At 44.0% G+C, this 23,092-nt stretch overlaps 1 protein-coding gene across 2 annotated transcripts; it reads right to left on the bottom strand.

Annotated features, from left to right (window-relative positions):
* Nucleotides 1-89: 89 nt before the first annotated feature.
* On the bottom strand, nucleotides 90-17,680 carry rbms2b (RNA binding motif, single stranded interacting protein 2b). Of its 2 annotated transcripts, none has more exons than XM_062458702.1 (14): nucleotides 17,569-17,680; nucleotides 12,340-12,530; nucleotides 8,865-8,923; nucleotides 8,452-8,543; nucleotides 6,131-6,288; nucleotides 5,566-5,645; nucleotides 5,233-5,342; nucleotides 4,939-4,985; nucleotides 4,596-4,689; nucleotides 4,282-4,332; nucleotides 4,077-4,187; nucleotides 3,780-3,860; nucleotides 3,560-3,647; nucleotides 90-3,366 (listed from the first exon to the last, which is right to left on the bottom strand). In XM_062458702.1, the coding sequence occupies exons 1-13, from the start codon at nucleotides 17,638-17,640 to the stop codon at nucleotides 3,573-3,575; spliced, it is 1,221 nt and encodes a 406-aa protein (XP_062314686.1). In that variant the 5' UTR covers nucleotides 17,641-17,680; the 3' UTR covers nucleotides 90-3,366; nucleotides 3,560-3,572. The 2 variants fall into 2 exon arrangements, with proteins under 2 accessions (XP_062314686.1, XP_062314687.1); XM_062458703.1 differs by lacking the exon at nucleotides 17,569-17,680 and adding an exon at nucleotides 15,823-16,104.
* Nucleotides 17,681-23,092: the final 5,412 nt, after the last annotated feature.

The following is a 23,092-nucleotide window of genomic DNA, read 5'->3' as shown; positions in this document are numbered from 1 at the left end:
ACTGTCATGAATCATGGCTGGCTAAGAAAAAAAATGGTACAATTTTCAATGGAGAAAGTGGTCTTTATACTGTATAATAAAAGGCAAAATACGTGAAAAAAACAATTTTAATTAAAAGAATTACCCAGCTCAAAAACATCACACAAAAAAACATATTCAAAGCCATAGTTTTCTACAAGGGAAACACGTGGCACAACAGGACAAATAACTGAGAAACCAAACAAGTTGAAAATTTGCCATTGGATACACGTGATCATCTAAACAACTACCCAGACCTTTTTTTCACCAGTGATATTTCCACATAATATGACTTCAGAAAAGTCATTCAACCTACTGTATATTTCATTCTAGATACACAATAGTAACCTACTTCCAAATCTAAAATTAGCAGCACAATATTTAATCTGTTTTAAACCATTTAGTGAACCATTCAGTGAACTCTGAAAAAGGACAAATGCATTAACCCTCGTGCTGCCTTCGGGTCACATGACCCAAAGGTTCATAACGAACCATCGTTGTGTTTACCCAATTTTACCCAATACAAAAACAAATTAAAATAATTTTCTTTTAACCTTTGCAATGTGGGGGGTCTGAGACAGCCTAGCTGTTAAAAGAAAATGCTTCACTTTGTCTTTGTATGCGGTAAATCTGTCGCAATACGAAGGTGGGTCACAATGACTGATGGGTCAGAATGACCCGAAGATAACACAAGGGTTAAGAAAATCTTGAATAATGATGGACTGGAAAATAATTTGGTTCCAGAAAACCTCACAAACTATGGTTTGGACTCAAAACAGTCATTTATTTGTCAAAACGTCTTTCCTGTGTCATGACAAATGCGTTATTGAAGTGATTTGATCCAAATGTACATCAATGCATAACAAAACATGAAACATCTAAGCAGTGCATGATCAAAGTTAACAGAAATCCATTTAATTTGAGTAGCACCTTTTTACGTCTTTCCCAAGTGACAGCTAAGGCATTTCTGTGAAAAAGTGTTACTACTTATCTTCTGATGGAAGCAAACCATCTATTGTCATTCCACAATGACCATGAACTAATAATCAGATTTTAAGATCCCCATCTATGCGCATCAAACAGGAATAGAAAGTAAGAATGAGAAAACGACATTGCTCCAATAAGGGTGAAACAGCTTACCGGACCACCGACCATTTGATGACATCTTTGGTAGTAACACAAAACTAATATTAAACATGTTTGTTCTAAAACGTCAAGGACAGTTCCATTTGAATGGATGGCAGGTGGCCAGTATCCTGTGGTCTGTCATAAAATTCCCTTTTGCACATAATTTCTTTACCATTAGATGGACAGGAAGCCAGGACAGTTATGTTTAAATCAAATAAAACATACATCTCTGTTGATATCAAAGCAAGTTATTTGTCCTACCATCATGGGAGCAACACCCATGCATCCTCATATGAAAGAATCTGGTTTATCTGCAGTATTGCTTTCAGAACAATAAATCTGTTGCATAGATCACCAGCTATTTTGAAAACAAAACAGCATTATTGGACGAGTGACTGCGGGGGTGTGTGTTCTTCCAACATTGGACGGAAGAGTGAGGATACTATGGCCACAGTACCAGCTGTGGGCAGGTTTGAGGTCTACTGTGGTTACTGCCTTTCAGAACATCCCAGAACCTTGCTTTTAAACACCCAGCTGAATGTATAGTCCACTAGCATGAGTAATCTGTAATAAAATTTATCTTGAATTATCCCCTAAACACTTGGGAGAAAATTCCAGTTAAAATATTTTACTTCCCAGACATATTTGTTCACTTTTGTGAAAGTACTGAAGTGCCAACGTGATGCAGAGATTACAAACATCTGACCCATCCAGCCTTCTGATCTGATCAACAATAAAACCAGACATAATGAATCATTAGAATAGCCAAATGCCAAACACAATACTAATATAAAAGCAGGATTGATCACACTGTACATTAAGTCACTCTAATACTGTTTAATAATGCTGTAATTCATCAATGGTTTAATTATGTTGACTAATATAATATTTGCCAAAAGATGGATAGGTTTTGGTCAATATAAAATAATGACTGGTCGAATTCAATATAAATTAATAAATAGAAAGTTAATGTAATAGAAATGTGTAATTACAGCATTATTACACAGACAGAGCACCTTAAAATCTTAAAAAGCACTTATATCTACTGTCCAAAAGAACATTTCACTACTTTAAGCACATAGCACACTACCAAAAATAAAGTCAAAACCTCTTGAAAAAATATGGTTGATCTAAAAAGTATTAAAATTGAATAGAAAATCTCTGGGAACGTTCTTTAAATAAATCTCTGTAAATCAAGATAAAAACTATGAATGTTAGAGACCAATCAGCTAAGTGAAACCAAAAAAAGCCATTGTTAATGGCATTGTTACTATTTATCAAAATTAAATTATCATCTCATTTGAAGACTTTGACTAAAAGAAACTCAAAGTGTTTGAAGGAAAAGAGCTTTACATGCCACTAAAAGAAGAAACCAGTTCACTGTTAACTACCAGTCTTTTGGCATGGACAGTTGTTCTTTTAAAATTGTTGATCAATACAATTTGAAGCAATTAGCTATTTATACCTCGACCAAATATCCCTAACATTAACAATCAAATCCATTGATGTATTGATTGTCTGTAGCTTTTTCCGCATATCCAGACTGTTGGTATGTTATAACATAGAATAAATTTGTTGTGATGTTTTTTGTAACATATTAACTCAAGTGCCAAAATAATGAGATAAGAACACTTTTAATTCTGTTCTATTCTGAAATATTTGTTCTGAGTCAAATCTGTGCTTGATAGCACCAACACTGGCCCCAGTTGCAGACATCTTAGAGTACTTAGCCTTCTCTTTTCAAAAACATGAAAGTACTTAAATAGAACAAGGCAGAGTAAAGAGGGAAGATACTGAAGAAGAGACTCTTGAAATATGTACCAAAAATACAGATTCAAAGCAATAAGAAAACTAAATAGAAAAAAGAAAATGTACATGACACGTCGCTTCCCTGTTCCTGGTTCCATTACAACGCCCCAGAATGTTTGTAGAAAATCTCGATATAATTATGTGCACGCACACACACACACAAAAGTGTCATCCTGCTTTGTTTTAGTTTTTTTTGTTGTTGACTGGACGAGTAGTTTCTCTTATCAAAATAGATGCTCCGTTCTTGTTCCACTTAAACATATTCCACTGTCATCCTCCGGTCTGGTTAAAGTATAGTTTCTATTGTAAAGTAAAGGTCCACTGTGCAACAGTTCCTAGTCCTCCCCCCAGGGCCCACTTCCACACGCTGAGCTGGACAGTGGGCAGAGGCCCGTGACAATGACTCCACCTCTACAGGAAGAAACAGACAGGAGAAGATGCCACGTCACAACGAGCCTCCAGAAACATGGATAAAGACACTTTAGTTCCACATCTCAGTTACCTCTGATCAGTTACTGTATAGCAGCGTGAAATCATCCCTCTAGCAACATCAAAAGTACTGATAAACATGTCACACGCTCAACAGCACTCTGGCACAACCCACCTCTGTGTTGTCCTCACTTGCCATGCTGGTAAGAGTAGGCTGTGTGTTCTGTGGGTGTCTCTATGGCAACTTGTTGGACGGCACTTTCCTGAAACAGATGGAAAAAAGGACCGATTTTTCAGACAAAAGTCACATGTCACAACCCTGAACACCAACAGCCAAATGTAAACACACACCTTCATGTATAGTGGGATCAGGTAAGATGCTGTCGGCTTCTTACCTCAACTGAAACGTTGGCAGGAGGCACTTGTGTGTACTGGGGTATGAAGGTCCCCTGCATAGTTGTGTTAGCAGGCATGTACTGAGGAGGAGAACAGGGAGGATATGTTCACTTCACATTAATAATAATATCAATACATTAGGTTTGTACTACTCAAAGACGCTTTGCAAAGTATAAACACAGGCTGTTAGGTAGTAGGCTGTTAAGAGTGGTTTTACATAGCTGCCTGCAGTACACTGAAGAGTGTCAACAATAGGGCAGTTGTAATGTAATGTAATGTGTTTATGTGTGTCTCACCGTGCCAGCGTTGGCCATGGAGAGGTGACTAAGTTGTTGGGTGAGAGGGCCCATCATTGAGGTGGGCTGGATGGACATGGTGTGGTCCAGCCCTGGCGTCAAGACCGCCCCCTGCAGACACAGACACACTCACAGTTAGTACACACACACACACACATAGATTCCTTGCATTATAGTATGAATAGAATAGAATAGAATCGCTCACTGTGGGCTGCATGAGGTATGACTGGTGATGCATCCAGGAGGGGTTGTGAACCTGTAGAACACACACACACACACACACACACACACAAGCACCAATCTTCACAAAGGTCTACTCCTCTGCATCACAGACTGATACACCTCGAGTCAGTACTGTACCTATTGAACAAACACCTGCATAAAAAGCCACGGAAAGCCTGATTCCGAAAGTCATAAATAATGTATGAGCATTTGGAGAGTCGGCTCTTTGCTCGCCCACATAATGGGGCTTCACTGTTCTCATTCGAGACACAGCTGTACAACAGAGTGTGTATGGACCTGGTAGGTAGACACTGGGGAATGCATGTACGGAGAGAGGGAGGTCTGGGCAATCATCCGGTTAGGAGCCATGCTGTAGGGAGACGAGTAGAATCTGGAGAGAGAGAGAGAGAGAGAGAGAGAGAGAGAGAGAGAGAGAGAGAGAGAGAGAGAGGACTCGAATGCGTAACCACAACGCACCTATTTCAAACCACGGGTCCATCTTGGTATTCAATACTGAGCCTCTACATATTACAATTGCAGACCTGGATATTTGATGGCTTGACATATGTTAGTCTACCTGTATGTAATGCTTATAATTGATGACATGTTTTGATGAGTTAACATAACAACATAGTCCTACCCATTCTGTAAGGCTGTGGTGGGGTCATACGCCAATGTCATCCCTCCCTGTGGACAAACAAGGGACAGTCACACATCCAAGAAAGGTTTGTCGCCTGTTTGCTAAACACAGTGTGTACATTGTTGTCAATATACACGGTGTGTAATGTTGTCGCTCCATACGGTCACAAGCTAAGCAACCCACACCGCGGGCACACAACAGAAGGGAACCAGCCTCGACGACCATTCCAAAACCCAAGGAAGACCGAGCGTCCCATCGGTCCTTCCCCACAGCGCCTGAGCGGATCGTCCTCACCGTGTCTCCGTCCCTGCCCCAAGGCCGTCCGTTCTGGAGGTACTTCCCCTGGCTGAGGCGCTTCTTCTGGCCTCCGTCTGCAAACTTACACAGGAGGGGCTCTGCCGGAACTGGAGGTTGGAGAGATGGGGAGCAGTGGTGTGTTATGAAACGCAGCACCCAAGTGTCACCCTCCTCTGTATGGGGTCAGAGACCGTGAGGGAGGCTTTCTAATCAGCCTTCCTCGGCTAGGCTGTGTGATGAAGAGGGGGAATCTGGAGTTCTTTGATGTGCTGTTAAAGTTGCCAACGCAAACATCTGTGTGGTGAGAAGTGCTGTGCAGAGGAGCCTCACCGGGAACACCTGGTGGGGTTTTGATATATTTGCCGTTGAAGTGCTGAATGATGGTCTCACATTTCTCCTTCGACTCCATCCTGGGGGGGGGGGGGAGAGAAAGGGGGCATATTTTTGGCCCTTTCGAATCATTCCTTGACAGGATATTTCATTTGGAGAAAAAAAATCCTCACTTTGAACTGTTCAAAACACCTCATACATTTAGGGGCTCTGGTTTTCTTTCAAGTACCAGACAGCTGTAGTTGGAGGGATTGGTACAGTATGTACTAACCACTGTGGCCACCAGATGGCGCTCTCTGCAGATAGTTGAGTCTCCCTTCTCATGCTCGGGGATGTTTTCAGGCCTAGCTCTAAGGCGAATAGACGCTGATGGATAAGGAATCTCCCACCCACAATTTCACGTGGCCCACCAAATCGATCGGGTCAAAGAAACTCGGAAACCGACTACAAACAAGCTCCAAGGCAGCCACACATTTCACACCTACAAATCCCATCAGAGAAATCTATCCTGGTGACGATAAGGAGCATGCTTAGTCTAAGTCTGACCCCGCCTGCAGTGCTTTACCTGGCGAAGCCGACCCCCCTGCTGTTCCCGGCGGCGTCGCGGAGGATGCGTGTGGAGATGACCTGGCTGAAGGGCTTCAGCATGGCCTCCAGCTCCTGCTCGTCCATGGACACGGGCAGGTTGGAGATGTACAGGTTGGTGGGGTCCTGTTCCTGTTGCTATGGGAGAGACGGGCAGGGAAAGCGCATGAGTGTGCGTGGGGGCGGCCAATCGGGAAGTGTCAAAACCATGAGTCACATATGCTTGAGAGCAAAACAGCGCAACTTTAGCGAATGGCTACTTTTAGCTTGAGGAAAGGTTCCTTGTTTCGAGGGAAACGGAAGGAGGGTCGGGGAGCGGAGAGATGTTCCTAACACCTGACTAACAGGGAAGACAAGCTCGCGCCTGGGTGACAGCGCTGCCTCGGCTTCCACGCCCAGAGGAGACGTTGCCTAGCTCATTGTAAACGCAGCTGAAACTGAAATGGGGATTTGAGTCAACAGATACAAGGCTGTTCTTTTGGTTTGTTTTTCATTGATTCCCAGATTAAGGATGAGAAAAGAGAGAACGGCCCAGGGAGAGGAGGAGGAGCTGAAATAATATGAGATTTGGATAGAGGAAGCAGTAGTGGACTTGACATAACAGTCTCTGGCTCGATTTCAACTGATCTTCTCTCTCACCCTCCCTCTCTTTCCCTCTCTGTCTCTCCTTCCTAGTACTGGGAGACATAAGACAAGAACACTGCTAGGCACAGAGGCAGGTGTCAAACCTGATTCAGACTCAACAGAGCATGACACCATTGCAGTCTCCAGTGGCAATCTGCAGTTCATGGATGTCATGTGTAGAAACATCTGTAGCATGTTCTCAACAGGGCCATCCTCACGTGTCTCCTCAGGCATGAACCAGTATCTCAAGGTTTATTCACATGCAGGCTTGTTCTGATATTGTTGTTGTCGATCCTGACCTACAATCCATATGCCAGGCAGGACCAGTTCTGTTGGGCTTGCATGCGTTAGTCAAATCATGCAGATTTGTCAGCACTTAAGATGTAGTCCTCAGAGACCAGCTTCAGAAATTCTTGTTTTATGTCACAGGGGTTTGATTGATTTGATCCCTATCCGTCTGCTACCTGCCCAAACAAATTGAATCTGCAGAGGTAAACAGCTAAAGATAGCCCGGCGATATCCAATCTGGGTCTCTCCCGGGTGGCTGCTTTGCATATTCATTACTTGGGTGTGCGGATGTGATTAAAAAGCTGTAAATGCATTTCAAATTCATCTCCACCTCATGAATAATGCATTTGTGATTGCTGCAACCTGTGTTGAAGGTGAATCCCCCCCCCCCCCCCTCCTTGTCCCCCGCCCCACGATGAGGCGACAAGAGGAGCCAATTGAAACCAGGAGGAGACGAGGACTGTGGGTTTCACCAGGAATTACTAACCATGAGTCAGAAGCTTGGGCTGACGTAAATGTAAGTCAAGTTGTAAAACCTTCACGGCCGACACCCGAGTGAAATCGGGATATTTTTGCGAGTGAGAATGTCAGTGATCCAGCTTAAGGAGACAGAGATCGGCTTTTCTGGGGTGTTAGGTGTGTGTGTGTCAATGTTCCAGCTGAGCTGAGGTTGGGGGCAGAAAGGGGGGGGGGGGGGGGGCGGTGGTGGAGTGTGTGGTTGCCAAGTGTACTCAGAGTGTGTGTGTGTGTGCGTGTGGACGGGGCGGGTGGCTGGGCGTGGGGCCCTGCAGAGCGGGGAGCCGCTCAGACACTGACTCAGACACCACAAGGGAGAACAGACGAGCTCTTTGTGCAGGGAGCTCTGGAAACAGGCTCAGGGACACACTCCCTCAGCGCTGTCACTGAGCAATCCCCTGTAGTGCACACACATACGAGCACACATACTACATGCATGCCCCCACGCATGTGCACTCGCGAGCATGTCTGGGACTTCACACACACACACAAACGTACATATACACACATATATTCACACACGCTACGGCTTCTCTCTTGAGGCACTGTCAACACAGGAGCCCAAGGATAACCAAAACAAGTTGAACCCTGAGGCCTGACATGCCAGAGGGAGAGAGAGTGAGGGAGAGAAAGAGAGAGTGAGTGAGGGAGAGAAAGAGAGAGAGAGAGAGAGAGAGAGAGAGAGAGAGAGAGAGAGAGAGAGAGAGAGAGAGAGAGAGAGCAAGAGAGAGCAAGAGAGACAAAGAGAGCAAAAGAGGAAGTCAAAGTGGTCGGTGGCTGTAGTCTGACTGCTGTGTCTGTGGGGCCCAGAAAACAGATCCTGGTGTGTGTACACGTGTGTGTGTGTGTTTGTGTGTGGGGGGGTCATCTTACCTTGGCCATCTGGGCCTGGACGCCCCCTGCCTTCAGCGCTGTCACCGCCTTCTGTGCTCCGGCTGGACTGTCAAAGTCAACAAAGCCATAGCCTACACGCACACACATGCACACACACGTCACACAAGGAAATCTACACTCGGATCTGGCATATCACATGATGGTAGAGTGCGTACCTATGTGTGGGACTGTGTGTGTGTGCAACTACAGTAGACAGATGTGTCGCTATACAACTGTACCCACCTAACTTGGTAGTGTTACATCACAACACACACACACACACACACCTGCTGAACCAGGAAGAACACGCACACTATCTGGAACACAACACCTCAGCCAGGGGGCATTTCCAGGGATCCCTATCTGTCACGGAGACACACCATCATCCTACCGTGACCTGCTGTTGTTCTCACCTTTGCACTTGTTGGTGGACTTGTCCAAGATGGCTTTGGTGGATACGATCTTCCCATAGCTGTCAAACCCAGAAGCAGATGGTTATGTTTGACAGACTCGTTTGAGTAGTCACACTCAACTGAGAAGAGATGTATGAGAGTATGTATCTATTAAAACACACACACACACACACACATCTGCTGAGAACGTTTAACATGACTTCCTAGAACGCAAAATGTGGCAGACTGAATTCTGAACCGCCCATCTATTTTTACTTTAAGCAAGATCCTTTGTAATGGTTTCCTACATAAAAGTGTGTTGTAGCGAAGACACTTAAAAACGGTTGTTTCACAGGGCCGTTTCATCGCTTGCGGCATGAAGTCAAATGGTACGTTGCAGAATGCAAGCACTCCCATTTAGCATCCGCATCACAATGCATTATCAGTAAGTAGAGGTGCCATATCGTCTGTCTGGCCCTAAGTATCCTGCAGGCCTATAGGATTCTCTTTATAGCTTGAGCTCTAAGCTGCTGCAGGCCTGTGGGATTCATCCATCCCTGCAGCTCGATCTGCTCCCATCTCTCCCGGCATGTATCTGCAGTGTAACCTGATCTCCCTCTCCCTGGCTGTCCTGGATAGCACTAGGCTGGCTCCCACCCACACTATCACGCTACTAACATCCCCCTACAGCTAGCTACCACTACAGCCACACTACACAGCAGCCCTTCTCTCCCGGGTCCTAGCGGCCCTCCCTGTTTGCTCTGTGTAGGTAGCTGCCTGATGTCTGGGTTACAGTCGTCATGGTTGTAATAGGTTACCTCAGGCTGAATAGGAGAATTTTACTCCGTTATTACAGTCTGTTGGCATATAAACTGAATTATGGCGCAATATATCACTGTAAGTCAAATAAAAATGTGAGGGGAAATATGAGCAAAGTGTTGCTTGGTTGACATTTATACAGCAAGCACTTCGAAGACTACTTCTGCAGTCTATTAGTTCAGGTAGAGAAACAATCTATAATGTAATATTGTATATAATATATACAATAATAAAAACAGTCTTCCTTGAGTCATCTTCCTGGCATCGGTCTCTCTGCTCTGTTAGGAGCACATATTGGCATGTGCAGTGTATTTTATGGACTCCAGCATTTCCATTAAAGTACCTCATATTGGTGTTAAATAAATCAGACTTTCAAATGGAGACAGTAAACACAACAGTACAACTAGTCTGGAGCAAACTCGCATTATGTTTTTTGATCCCATCCTATCATTACTATTTCGTGATATTCTAATCTTGAGACTTAAGTTGATGACAACAAGAACACCCATAAATCTTCATGTCATAGCATTACCATATGGGACCATGTAAAACGGCAGCATGCATTTTACATGTGTGTGTTTGTTCAGAGTGCCAGACTATATGCTTTAGCAGAGGCGGTTGCTCGTGCTCTAGGCTCTAGCTACGTTCGCCAGCCCCCTGTACTCTGGAGCATTGGGAGTGTTCACCTCGGAGGTCTGCGACGAGGAGCGCAGCACGCACCCGGAACAGAGACCCAGCCATGTGAGGAAGTGAGCGAGAGCGCTGTGTCCGGGATCTCATTGGTCAAGCTAGCGGAGCTAAAGCTGAATCTGCGGTCGGTCCTCCAGAGACGGGGAGAGAGAGAGGGAGAGAGAGGGAGGGAGAGAGAGAGAGAGAGAGAGAGAGAGAGAGAGAGAGAGAGAGAGAGAGAGAGAGAGAGGGAGAGAGATAGAGAGGGAGAGAGAGGGAGAGAGAGAAAGAGAGAGAGGGAGAGAGAGGGAGAGATGGCACTCTTCCCTCATCCCTGGCTCTCTCTCACTTCCTCCATTCCAACATTTCAGAGAGCATGCGTCCAGCAACTTCAACTGAGTTGTGTCAGCTTTGAAAGGTGGAGGGGAGGGGAGGGGGGGGGGGTTGCTGGTTCCTGGTTATTGTGTGAGCATATCTGTTGCTGCTCTGAAATACTAGGATAAACTACATATAGCACTCCTAAACTTTCTTTTGTTCTTTTCGTTCTGTGCGTCATTCAGTGCAGGCGGAGGCTTCTCTTCCAGTCATGCTGGAAATTCGGTTAGAGGGTCATTCCGGCATGCGGCATGATTTCATCAGCTCGACTGAGAAGCAAGATTCCCTGCAGTGATTTTTGCGGCTCTGTAACGCCAGAAATATGAGACCCCTCCCACCAAAGAGCACCACCTGACATAGAAACCCTCAGCCTTCAACCACTCCTCCCACAGACTCTCTCTCTACCTCTCCCTCCCTCCCTCCCTCCCTCCCTCTCTACTCTCCATCCCCCTCTCCTCATGTCATTGCCCTTGTTTGTCTTTCCCTTTCCCCTGGGCTCACTGTTTCCTGTAGGGCCGAACAGCCTCATGTGAGCCATATCTTCCAGACAGCTGTAAAATAGCAAGCCTCTCCCACTCTCTCTCTCTCTTTCTTTTACGTCTCTCCCACTCTCTCTCTTTCTTTTACGCCTCTCTCTCTCTCTTTCTGTCTCTAACGTATCTCTCTTTTCGTCTGCATCTCTCCCTCTCTCTTGATCTCTCTCCTCTTCTCTCCGACGTCTCCCAGCTGCTCTGTTTCTCATCACCAGGCTCCAGTATCCAATTAAGAAGAAACCCAGCTCATTCATCTCATCCCAACTTGTTTTGATCTGTCTGCTTCAAGATCTAACAAACACAGCTCACGTGATCCCCCGCCGCCTGGCTTCTGATCGCACGCTTTCCGCATCGCAGGCCTCCGACATCACAGCGTATGGACGTTCTCCAACGAGCGCAGATGACGTTACACACGGAGACATCTCAGTCCAGAATAGGGGAGCCTTTATCTTGCGATGACAAGACCCTCGTACTGTAAGTGAGGCCCCTAAACTCTCTGGTGTGCAGTACTGTCCGCAGGGGAACAGTGAATCATATCGTATAGGAGAGGAAAAAAACAGCCAGCGTATGAGGGACAGAGACTAAACACGCAGAGGGCCCAGGTGTCGGAAAGTCTCCCCTCAGTTGTGCCCAGCTGAAAGGTTCTTAGATCAGGCGCCCAAACTGATGTTGATCTTTCCAGAAGGCCACTGACTGGTGATGGCACAGGAAGACCGAGTGCAGGAGCTTAGCCGCATTGCAGTGTGAGAACTGTACATGCTTGTGGTTTCAGTGTTAGCATGTATTATGGTAATGTCATATATAATTCAACTATGTAAAAGGTGTGTCAAAATGTATATGTTACATGATGTATATTTTATAATGTACTGGATATTGGAACAAGTCAATATCACTTAAAAGCCATCTGCTTTTTATCCTGCGTTTTCATCCCCACCCTTCCTCCCCTCTCTCGTTCTCTCCTGCTCTGTTTGACAGTGAGTATTCAGCCAGACAGTGGCTTACGTGTGTGTGTGTGTGTGTGTGTGTGTGTATGTGTGTGTGTGTGTGTAGGTGTGAGTGTACGTGTGTGTGGAGCAGCGATGAGTCGGTCAGGTACTCACGGCTGACAGAGATTGACCAGGTCCTGGTCTGTGGTGCCTGGGTGGAGGCCACGGATGTAGAGGTTGGTTTTACTCAGCTGGTCTCCGCCACCTCCTCCTCCTCCACTGCTGTTGCTGCCATTGCTGCTGCTCCCAGGGGTGGTGTTGGGACTGGTTGGGGCCATCTGATAGTTGGAGGACACATACGTTTGCTGGGAGAAGAGAGGAAGAAAGAGAGGACAAGCTAGTGAGCTGCCAGGAACGATGCTGTGAAAAGTGGTGTTTTCCACCCGTTCACAGGCTGACGCCTTCCTCAGAATGGAACTGGGAGATTTTGGGGAGCATTTGAGGCTTCATTGCTTTCAAGCGCTCAACTCAACTATTCAGGGCAAAATATAGTCACGACAAAGTCCTTATTAAAACCATTTATTTTCGGTTGGACAATCAAATGACACAATCTCTCATGGCCCACTAAGTCTCTCTCACCTTGGGGCTAAATTGGAGAAGATCAATTAAGAACACAATTAGTTGGATCACCAGTTACAAGGGCTGGTTAAGCTAAAGGCATGCTGTCAATAGCAGCTCACAGACCCAGAGTCACTTCCCAGAAATCAATACAAATTCAAGTCCTCCATCTCTGTGGTGACTTTCATCATTCTGTTTTTGTGGTGGTTGGCTAACAAGGGGAACACAGTCAAATATAAACTTCACCCGTGACTGTAATGTAATTGAAATGCTTTAAAATCTACAACTATTGCCTTTTATATGAATTACATTTGGGTAGCCTGCTCGCAACAGTTCAATATTGAGCTAATCCTGCTTTGGAGTAAAATCATTAACGGATTCGACGAGTCACAGGCCACGCAAGTCGATATTCACTTTCATTTAAAACCTGAGAGAAAAGGATGGATGAAGTTGGAAAGACAGAATAAACTATGATAAACCGACTAAAGTTCAAATCTCTTGCTTTCATTTAGAAAGAACACATGGGTCTTGTTTCAAAACAGAAACACACTGACAAAGACAACAGACTGTTAGGGTTAGGCATAGTCTTTGATGAAAACCACATCAATGGAAAATCCCCATTAAAACAGCTTCCTGGTCTTAGACTAGGGATCCATATCCGTGCCTGAAACTGACCCAACGGTTTCACTTTCATACTGCAGCCCTGTGTCTTCATGTTTAGGCTATGTTTGGCTCTCTCATTGACTTGCCATCAGTCTTAGAGGAGGAACTTTTTCATTAGTGAGGGTCACTAAACCCACCCGCGGCAACAAAGGGCTGGCTTGTTGGACACCAGAAGGTCACTTCAGGACCACTGGCCTATTAACAGAACAGCAGTAGAGCGGGAATATAGCTTATTATCCTCTTCCCGTAAAATGACTTCTTGAAAACACCCACTTATTGTTGTTATGCATTTAATGTATTATGGAAGCAGAATTAGGACTACCCCTAAACTGTATCAACGGCATCATCATACTGAGATTATAAAAAAGCTTTACTAGGTCAAATCCAGTCATCTATAATTTGTTGATCTTGAAGCCAGTTCTTCTGTATACAACTTCTACTATCATCTTTGAGGAGATTAACAAATGAGGAATATCGGATTCTATACTGTATTTTGGTAGGAATATGAATGGTGATATCCATCTCTGAGGTCAATCACAATCACTGCTCTACACGCACGTTTTATGAATCCTTCCCTGTGGGTATGCACACATTTTCCTCTGCAAACACAAATGAGCAAACTCCTCTCTAATCTCCAACCTCTTTTTTGCATCAATTTACCGTTGTTTGTTTTGTTTTTCCACCATCACAGCCTATTCCTCCTCCAGAGAGGAGTGCTAAAGGCCAGCGGATCAGGCATCTACGCACCTGCATGGGGAGGCCGGGGAAGGGAGGACTGGTTCTAGTCCTGGGCACATCCAGTGCTTTCTAATTGGCGACGGAGCTTGTTAGCGTAAAGGGCTAATCCCTCTCATGTGCTCTCCGGTCAGAAGGTAGACTGTCTCATTAAGGAGTCGTCCGTTTGGCTTGTTCTGAGGAAGAACCAGTCAGAGGCTCACCCACCAGCCCCCCATCTGCAGCGCCCAACCGCGCCAGGTGTTTGTGCCACACATGCAAAAACATACCAGCTCCCTATGGGCAGCGCGGTAAATAAGCAGGCCATTGAGTCAACGCAGCACATTGATGCCAAGCCCTTCTCAACTGGCCTAGGCTGATATGCACAGCCGCCTTATCAGTGTTATTACAACCATGATGTACAGGGACCGACTGTAAACAATGTTCCACTGTAGCAGCACACTACAAAACAAGGTCCCTCCCCCCTTGACCCCCACGCGAGCAGGTCACCACTGTGCAATGCAGGGAGAGGAGCCTGTGTATGTGAAGCAGTGGATCGTGCACGCAAGACCACGAGTCACGAGGCTCACGTTACTGCTCTGCTCTTCTGCTTACAACAGCACCACTGGACTGTCTTGTCAGCATGAACGATATGAACTCACAGTTAGTCGACGCCGCAAGCTTGACCCATTGGCCATCCAATGGGTATCCTTCCTGCCTCGCTTGTCAGGCTTCCCTCCACAGACCCCCGGAACGCGTTCTCTCCCACAGTTCCATACAAGCACCACAATGGGAAGTCTTCACATTCTTTACATTCCGACGCGGTAAACAAATGTTTGTCTACGACCTCTAGTGTGTTCTCATTCAGAGGGTGCTCGAGGAGGAGTAGGTTGCAGTCACCAGCACATCAACTAAGTTCTGCAGCGTGCCTGCGATTCCTGTGGTAGATATAGGATGTACCTATCTGAACTACTAAGTACCACAAATTAAACATGGTCTGTTGAGAGAACATAAACAGCATGTATGTGAGTGTGTGTGTGTGCTACAGTCTGGGGACTGATGAGCTGATGGCTGAGTTTTGGACCTGGAGGGGATTCCCAAGAGGGATGCAGGTGATTTAGGGACAATAGATAAGAGAAATTACTGAGGGTAACGACGACTTAATCACTGGCCATCAGTCAGGGCAGTGTACTGGATTAAAAAGTACATTTAAACTACACAAATGGCCAGTTGTTCTTAATATTCACAATAACATATTTGTGACCGTATTTAACATTATAAAAAGTACAAATAAGCAAATAAAATGATTGTATATTTTGCTTCCTTACTGTACATGTACATAATTGATACCCTGAAGACAATATAGTTATTTCTTAATGAGATATGGGTATGAGAAGATTCTAAACATTCTTATACAGCCGTAAGACAATTAAAAATACAATTGAACACACTGTAAGCTGTTGAGTAACAAGCTCCCAATACATAATTTGTCAACACATTTCTGTTACAAGAACATCACACATAGGTGACTCACAATATAAATTATGCTCCAGAACAACTTATTGCTGAAAGTATAACACATTTTTATAGACATTTCAAATACACTGACATTTTCATATAGCCTACAGTATAGACAAAATACAGCTAGACATTTTGTCCTACCTGCTTGGTAAAAGGGATTTTAAAAGGCACAGTGGAAAAGATCATGTTGATGAAAATTGTATGTGCTGTTACAGCAGAGGTCCAAGAAAAAACTGTGTAGCAAAAAACTGCTGACTATTTTCAACCTGTGCCACCAAATCTTCAATAGAGACGAGCAGGTGAGAGCTTTTGTTTGGCCTACTCCTCATGCAGTTCTAACTTAAAACGGGCAAAACCCCTAAGAGCAAGCAAACGGTTCTGTGATTAACAGAAAAATAAACCCCAACCCATAAAACATGGAGGGAGATTAACACCCCCTTTAAAGAAGAAAACTCTGTCTTGTCCAAGTGAACTGAATCACTGACAGCCAAGAAATAAAGGTATGCGAAAGGGAGAGAGTGGGGGAAAAAGAAACCGGGGAAAGCGGGGAGGGGCGGTAAATCGAAAGCAGAAGAAAGGGAGGGAGAAAAATCTCTTAATCCTTTTGTTCCCCCACTCTTTTCCGTGTACTAAAAGACATAGACCAGAGGTGACCACTTGACGTTGTCAGATTTCTCTCTGTGAGACTTCTCAGCTCTCACAATGGGAAACTAAGGCCGTCTTTTTTTTGCAAAAGACTTCAGCTTGAAAAAGCAGACACCCCTCTTGAAATAAGCACATTTTGTTAGAAGCTAGAATTCCAGGAATTCCAGGTCATTAATCTGTGCAATCTGAATTCCTGCCAACCATGAGGCAGAGAAAGGAATAACATAGCTAGGAGAAGGAGTTGAGTTTCAGTAAAGACACTGCATCTGCAATGGTGTGCTCTGCCAGCAATAAAAAACCTAACACTGGACAACATTTTACAGTTATAAGCATACATGTTCTTTAGCCATCATTAAAACCAATGGCCCATCCCAAACACACAAGTTTTCAATCACTAACAGAGAATGCACATTTACGTAAATTTCATTATGAAAGCAATCAAATAAATGTTTGATGCTTATTGACAGAGAAGAACTTCCAATATCAATATCAAGCCATTAGTGTTATCTACTCCGTGGAAACCTACATTGTTTGAAAATTGTCAATAAATGCAGGTCAACGTTAATGTGTAGGATAATTTCACCTACATTTCATTTGGATTTGGCACAATATTAATGAAGACGAATAATTACCCCAACGTTATAGCCTATATTTCAGCAACTGTTAGCCTACTGTTCTTATGGGTAGCCTCCTACTTTTTCATTCTGGCAGACGGACGTTTCCAGCCATCATCGTAGAATTTCTAAGGGGTGGAGCATAGGCTAAAGCGTAAAAAAAACTTTCGGTTAACTTGCGGTTTATTCAATGAACCCTATTGAACAGATAATCCATCACTAAAGCTGGAGGCATTGTATTTCTTTTAGAAGTTCATAGTTAACCTTTTAGTCAAGATTGGATTCCAAATTAAAAGCTTTTAATTATTTCCACACAATTTGCTCTGTTGAATCCTTTCATTGACTATATCCCTCTTTAAACATGGATAGAGCCGAACGATTTCACATCCGCATGAGAATACAGTAATGGCCATAACGGTCATTAAAAGCATTTGCACAACATTATTACAGTGATAAATTAAACACAGTGTGGAATAGTAACCCCGACTTTAGTTGATGTGTTGAATGATCCACTTTCAAGGACACTGCAGATTAATGTCGAGCAACATAACTGCCGATACAAATGTACGAATTACTCTACAGTCAAATATCTACTGTTCGAAAAGGGTATAATAAGGCATTGTTTTACCTTCTTACTATTTCTGCTGGTATAACCGCCGTATGGGTTGATTCCTGTCCTTGGCGGTACGGAGAGCAGCATTTTTGCAGCACTATGTCCGGAGTGGAGAGCACAGCCAAGGCAGTCAGCTGACGTCAGCCAGGGACATTCAGTTTGGAATCTGTGATAGTGATTGGAAGTCGCGCTCTCAGTCTCTGCTGTGCGCGCTTGAGGTTAAATTGTTATTTTCTTCCATACATGATGCATTTATGATGGCTACCGTGTGTGTGGTATGTTTTGGGTTTTGTAGGCTCTATGAATCAGACCTAATGTAATAATCTCTATGAATTGTTTTTCCTATTGCTTAAAACAATGTAATATTTTATTATATCACTTTACTGGCAAACCTTCTCAAAAAACAGGGTTGGGGATAGTGGAAAGAAAGATTTAGATAACAAGTATATAGTAGCCTATGGCACTGGGTAACACGATGTAAAGTCTATATGTTCCGTATGTTCATTGTGTGCACCTTCCTGCCACAGTAAATTCTGTGTTTGTGTTAACTTACATGGCAATAAAAACCAATTCTGATTCTGATTTCTAAGACAATAGTGTCCTTGGATGGCTCTTATATCCATGTGAATGACAAGTGTTTTCATAATCAACGCAAGTTGCTTGGCAACTAAATCCCCCGACCCCTGCAATGGCTTGTCTACAAGGCTGATTAGCCCTCAAGTGTGCAGTGTAGGCCAACACAAGAGTTCACTCTCTCACATTGTCCCGAAATGTGCACATTGTCGCTATGACTGACAATAGTTTAATAATCCATGCAGGTGAGACACTTCAGATGACTCTGATGAATTTCATCCAGATTTCATCACTAGGTCTAGGCTATACCTTGTCAAGTCAGACAAGGATGAAAGGATAGGCTTGCTTTTGTGTGAATTTATGATTGGCCTTACTCCTTGACTATGAGGAGTATTGTATGTACCTGGCATTCTTTGTAATTGAATATCATGTGAGAATGTTCTGTGTTTTTATAAAACAATAACATAGTTAAAAGAATTGACTGGTGATGCCAAATATGGTGGGAGTTCCACTGGGCTCAAGGACAGTTTGGTCTGTGACTCAGTGTAGAGTCCATCAGAGTCAGCCAACCGCCCAGCCGGCCAGCCGGCCAGCCAGCCCACACAGTTCACTAATACCAGGAAACTGAGTATTCAGGAAAGAGGCTTGTGGAGAGGATGGGGAAGAGAAGGGTTGTAAAACAGAAATTCCCCAGTTAGTAAATTACAACTGACAAATCACTGCCGATGACGTTCTGTTGCGAAATAATTCAACTCTACATTACATTTTACATTACATTTAGTCATTTAGCAGACGCTCTTATCCAGAGCGACTTACAGTAAGTACAGGGACATTCCCCCGAGGCAAGTAGGGTGAAGTGCCTTGCCCAAGGACACAACGTCAGTTGGCATGACCGGGAATCGAACTGGCAACCTTCGGATTACTAGCCAGATTCCCTCACCGCTCAGCCACCTGACTCCCTCACATTAAAAGCAAGGCTGCATCACACAGTCATTGGCTATAGACGTCATTTAAAATGAGTTACCACAGGATGCCTTTACGTACATGCCAGCCATTTGCATCCCTGTAATCTATGAATCCTGTGAAAGAGTAGGAAGTGAACTTTGTTCGATCCTGGTGCAGCAGCCAAGGGAACATTTGGCGTGAGTGTGTGTGTGTGTGTGTGTGTGTGTGTGTGTGTGTGTGTGTGTGTGTGTGTGTGTGTGTGTGTGTGTGTGTGTGTGTGTGTGTGTGTGGGGGGGGGGGGGGGGATCTGGCTGTCAATGCATGCTACACATTCCTCAGGTGTTGTCAGTATAGCCGACTCAGTAATCAGCTCTCTGCAGAAGCACGCACATTCACCTATCCAATCTACCTGTAAGGCTAGACCAGTGGAAGCCTAAAATGAGACATCAGATACAGAAGCAACAGCGAATTATCTTTAGTCATAGTTTCTCAGGAACAGATATAGCCAGGTACATTAACTTTTAACATATTATTAACTGAATTCCTATAAATTGTTTTGTTCAAAGAACCTTTGGGGATGCATGCTGAGTGTATATTGTATGTATGAATGTGTGTGTGTCCGTGTGTGGGACTGTGTGTCAGTGTGTGTGAAAGAGAGTGAGAGAGAGTTCTGAGACATGATTTATGCAACAACAATCAATCTTGTTCCAAGGCCGAGGGCTGGTTGTTAGCCAAGCATACTGCATACAGTGCAGTGCTGTGACGCCATACAGCTGGCCCACTGAGGCACAACGTTGGTCAACAAACACACACACACACACATACAGACACACACAAACACACACACACACATACAGACACACACACACACACTACAGTAGTCATGTTGACCAGGGGTTCTCAAACTTTTTGGGGCCAGTGACCTCCTTACAGGGTTGAACATTTTCCAAGGACCCCCCCCATAAACATCCATTCAGGATACCCTTTGTGCTCTTAAATGGAAACAACATGCTTGTTTTACTGGTGCAAATGGTCCCCATCTGGGGGGTATTCCAGAAAGCATGTTATGTGACATACCCGGGTATACGTTAACTCCCCAGCTGACACCCAGCGTTGTAGCAACATTGCCAGTAAATTGCTACAACATTGTGAATCAGCTGGTGAGTTAACTTGCTCGGTTATGTTGCATAACCTGCTTTCTGGAATACCCCCCTGTAGATTATTATATATTTTTGCACTTTTTAATGATACAGCACAATTTTATGTTATAATTTAGGGCAAATTATTTCGTGGACCCCCTGGATATGGTTCGCGTACCCCTAGGGATCCGGGGTCCCCACTTTGAGAACCACTGATCTAGACCACTGACAAAACTGAACACTTAGCAATATACCAAAACAAGGTTAAACCTCTGTGTGCCTGCATGTGTAAAAGACATGCTTGGATTGGAAAGCTGGGTTATTCAATCATTAACACCCTCCGCAGTAAGACAGGTACCTTCACTATCATTTCACCCTTTTAATTACAAAGGGTCCCATCTGTTCATCCTCTGTCTGCAGCCGTTCACATGAGGGATCAGCTCTGTTCCACAGAGAGCAGGTTGCCACAGTCTGGGAAAATGCCTATGTAGGCTCCCACCCTTCCTCCCACCCACCCCCTCCCTCCCTCCCTCCCTCCCATCCTCCCTCTACCCCTCTCTACTTTCATCCCTCTACCCCTCTCTACCTTCATCCCTCCTCTGTTCGGTCTCCATGTCTGGGTGATTAAAGCTTGGGGGATTGTGTGCAGATGTGCCTGGAGAGTGGCCAGGTCCTTTGCCCTGGGAGAACATGTGGTCTGTTTACGCTGGCACCCACTCAACACTCTCCCACACAGATACACACATACCCACACACGAACATACACATGCACACATGCAAATGCACACAATTGCATGCATGCACACACACACACACACACACACACAAACAAACAAACACAATGCATGGCCTTGGTCTCACCCAAGGTTAAAAACATGGAATCCTCTTCCCTTACACCAACCAAGTGGGGTTAAGGCATGACCAATTATCATAGCTGACTAATTGTGTTGACAGAATTCTGCGAGTATGCCAGTTCACAAGGAAAAAGGATTTATATATGGAAAGCAGAAAGATGGATTCAATATATACAGTCTGGGTCTACACTTGTGTAACTACAAGGAGCAAAACAATGTTTTACTTCACAGTGAACTAAATCACACATTCCCATTCTTGTTTATGTCCACCCTGAGGCTTCCCAGTGGGAACATGGTGATCTGACACAGGAGAGCCCCACAGGAGAGACTTCAGTCAGTCTATGCACATATTTTTCACATACCTCTCATTCTCCTGGTGTCTAGTACTCCTGGTGTACACCAAACATCTGCAGGAGGCAGACATGACACTCTGACACTCAGGAACTCTTCACAAAAACAACAATGAGGAAATATGGACTGCTTCATAAATATGGCTAGATATGGCCCTTTTTACAAGCCATGTTACAGATGGCTTCACATACACCACACCCATAGAGCATCTCACTTGACAATGTTATCATGAAAAATGCTTCTGCTCAACATCTTGACAGTGTTCTGTCTTCACCAACAATGAAGAGAAAACATGTACTAATGAGAGGCATAGGCATATCTCCATTCTTCATTTGTTGTTTTCTCTTGTGGGAAGTTACTGGAGCACTGCATTTACCAAAAACATACTAATTAACTCAATTGGATTCTCAATACCACGTTGGAAACTGAGGGTGTTTTCAGACTATTTGACGTATATTTAAGTAGTTTACCTATTAGTATGATGTGGTCGACAAGAGTATCCAGCATATTGTATCTTTAATCAGTAGATATTGTAATCTCCTATGTTGAGAACTGTTTCAAATCACAACCTGAGAAATAGTATTGTTAACAGCATGCTAAATTAGGTGTTCAGTGCCCCCTATAGGTCTAGAAATAGGACTAGGAGATATTGACTGGTACAGATGTGTGTGCGTGTGTGTGCGTGTATGTGGGTGTGTGTGAATGTGTGTGTGCTTTTGATGAGGAGTCACACCATTTACATTGAGTTGACGTCTTTAATTGCTATTTCACAAAACACTGTGTTCACATTTTTTGAAAACACTCTCAAGTCAGAACAGAAGAAAATCACAGAAAACAAACTCCTAAATTAGCTGATGATAGTGTCTCAACATTTGATCTCAAGCAGAAACATGTCTGGCCACCCACCATCAATTGTAGGCTACTGAGATGGGATTGACACGATGTGGAAAATTGCCAAATTATCTTGACAATTCCTAATAACATACATTTGCAGAAACTGGAAACATGATGTAGTACAAATAGGATTTCAACAAAAAAACACATTTAGCAATGAAATTATGAATTCCTACGGGCCTCGATGCATTCCTTTACTATGTGAGAAAGGAGGATGAAGTTTGTGGACACCACCAAACGAAAATCTTTCAATTTTGTCATGGCCAGTTGTACGGTAAGATTGGCCATTCTCTGGGACACATTTGGTGCTAATATCCAATATTTTTGCGTACAGTTACATTTATAACCCCAAATCATCCATGTCGAAAGTTCTGGATTTGTTGCAAATCTTTGAATAATACATTTTATGTAATGTGGTGTCTGTGCCACTAGAGGGTCCTGTTTTATGCGAAATGGCAAAGCAGTTTCAAGCCTCAACGTTTAATCCATAGACTAGTAAAGTGTGACCTAATGATTTTAGTTTTTTATACTTGCACAATTTGGCCAGAATTGCGAATTATGTGATTGGGTGAGACGTATTGATATAGCCTACTTTTAATTATTGTTTATTTTAATTATAAACATGTCGTCAATTGTTGCTAAACAAACCAATCAATTTGGTCAACTTTTACATGTTTAAAGACTTTTACTGAGTACACACAAGGTGACATACAGTATAACTCATCATGTAGTTTTATTGGGACAGTGTGACACATTTATCATACACACACCAACCAACGTAAC

Source organism: Osmerus eperlanus, chromosome 4 (assembly GCF_963692335.1).
Source record: "Osmerus eperlanus chromosome 4, fOsmEpe2.1, whole genome shotgun sequence".
Lineage (NCBI taxonomy): Eukaryota > Metazoa > Chordata > Actinopteri > Osmeriformes > Osmeridae > Osmerus > Osmerus eperlanus.
The sequence above is the reverse complement of the archived record's forward strand: the minus strand, read 5'-3'. Positions and strand labels throughout refer to the sequence as shown.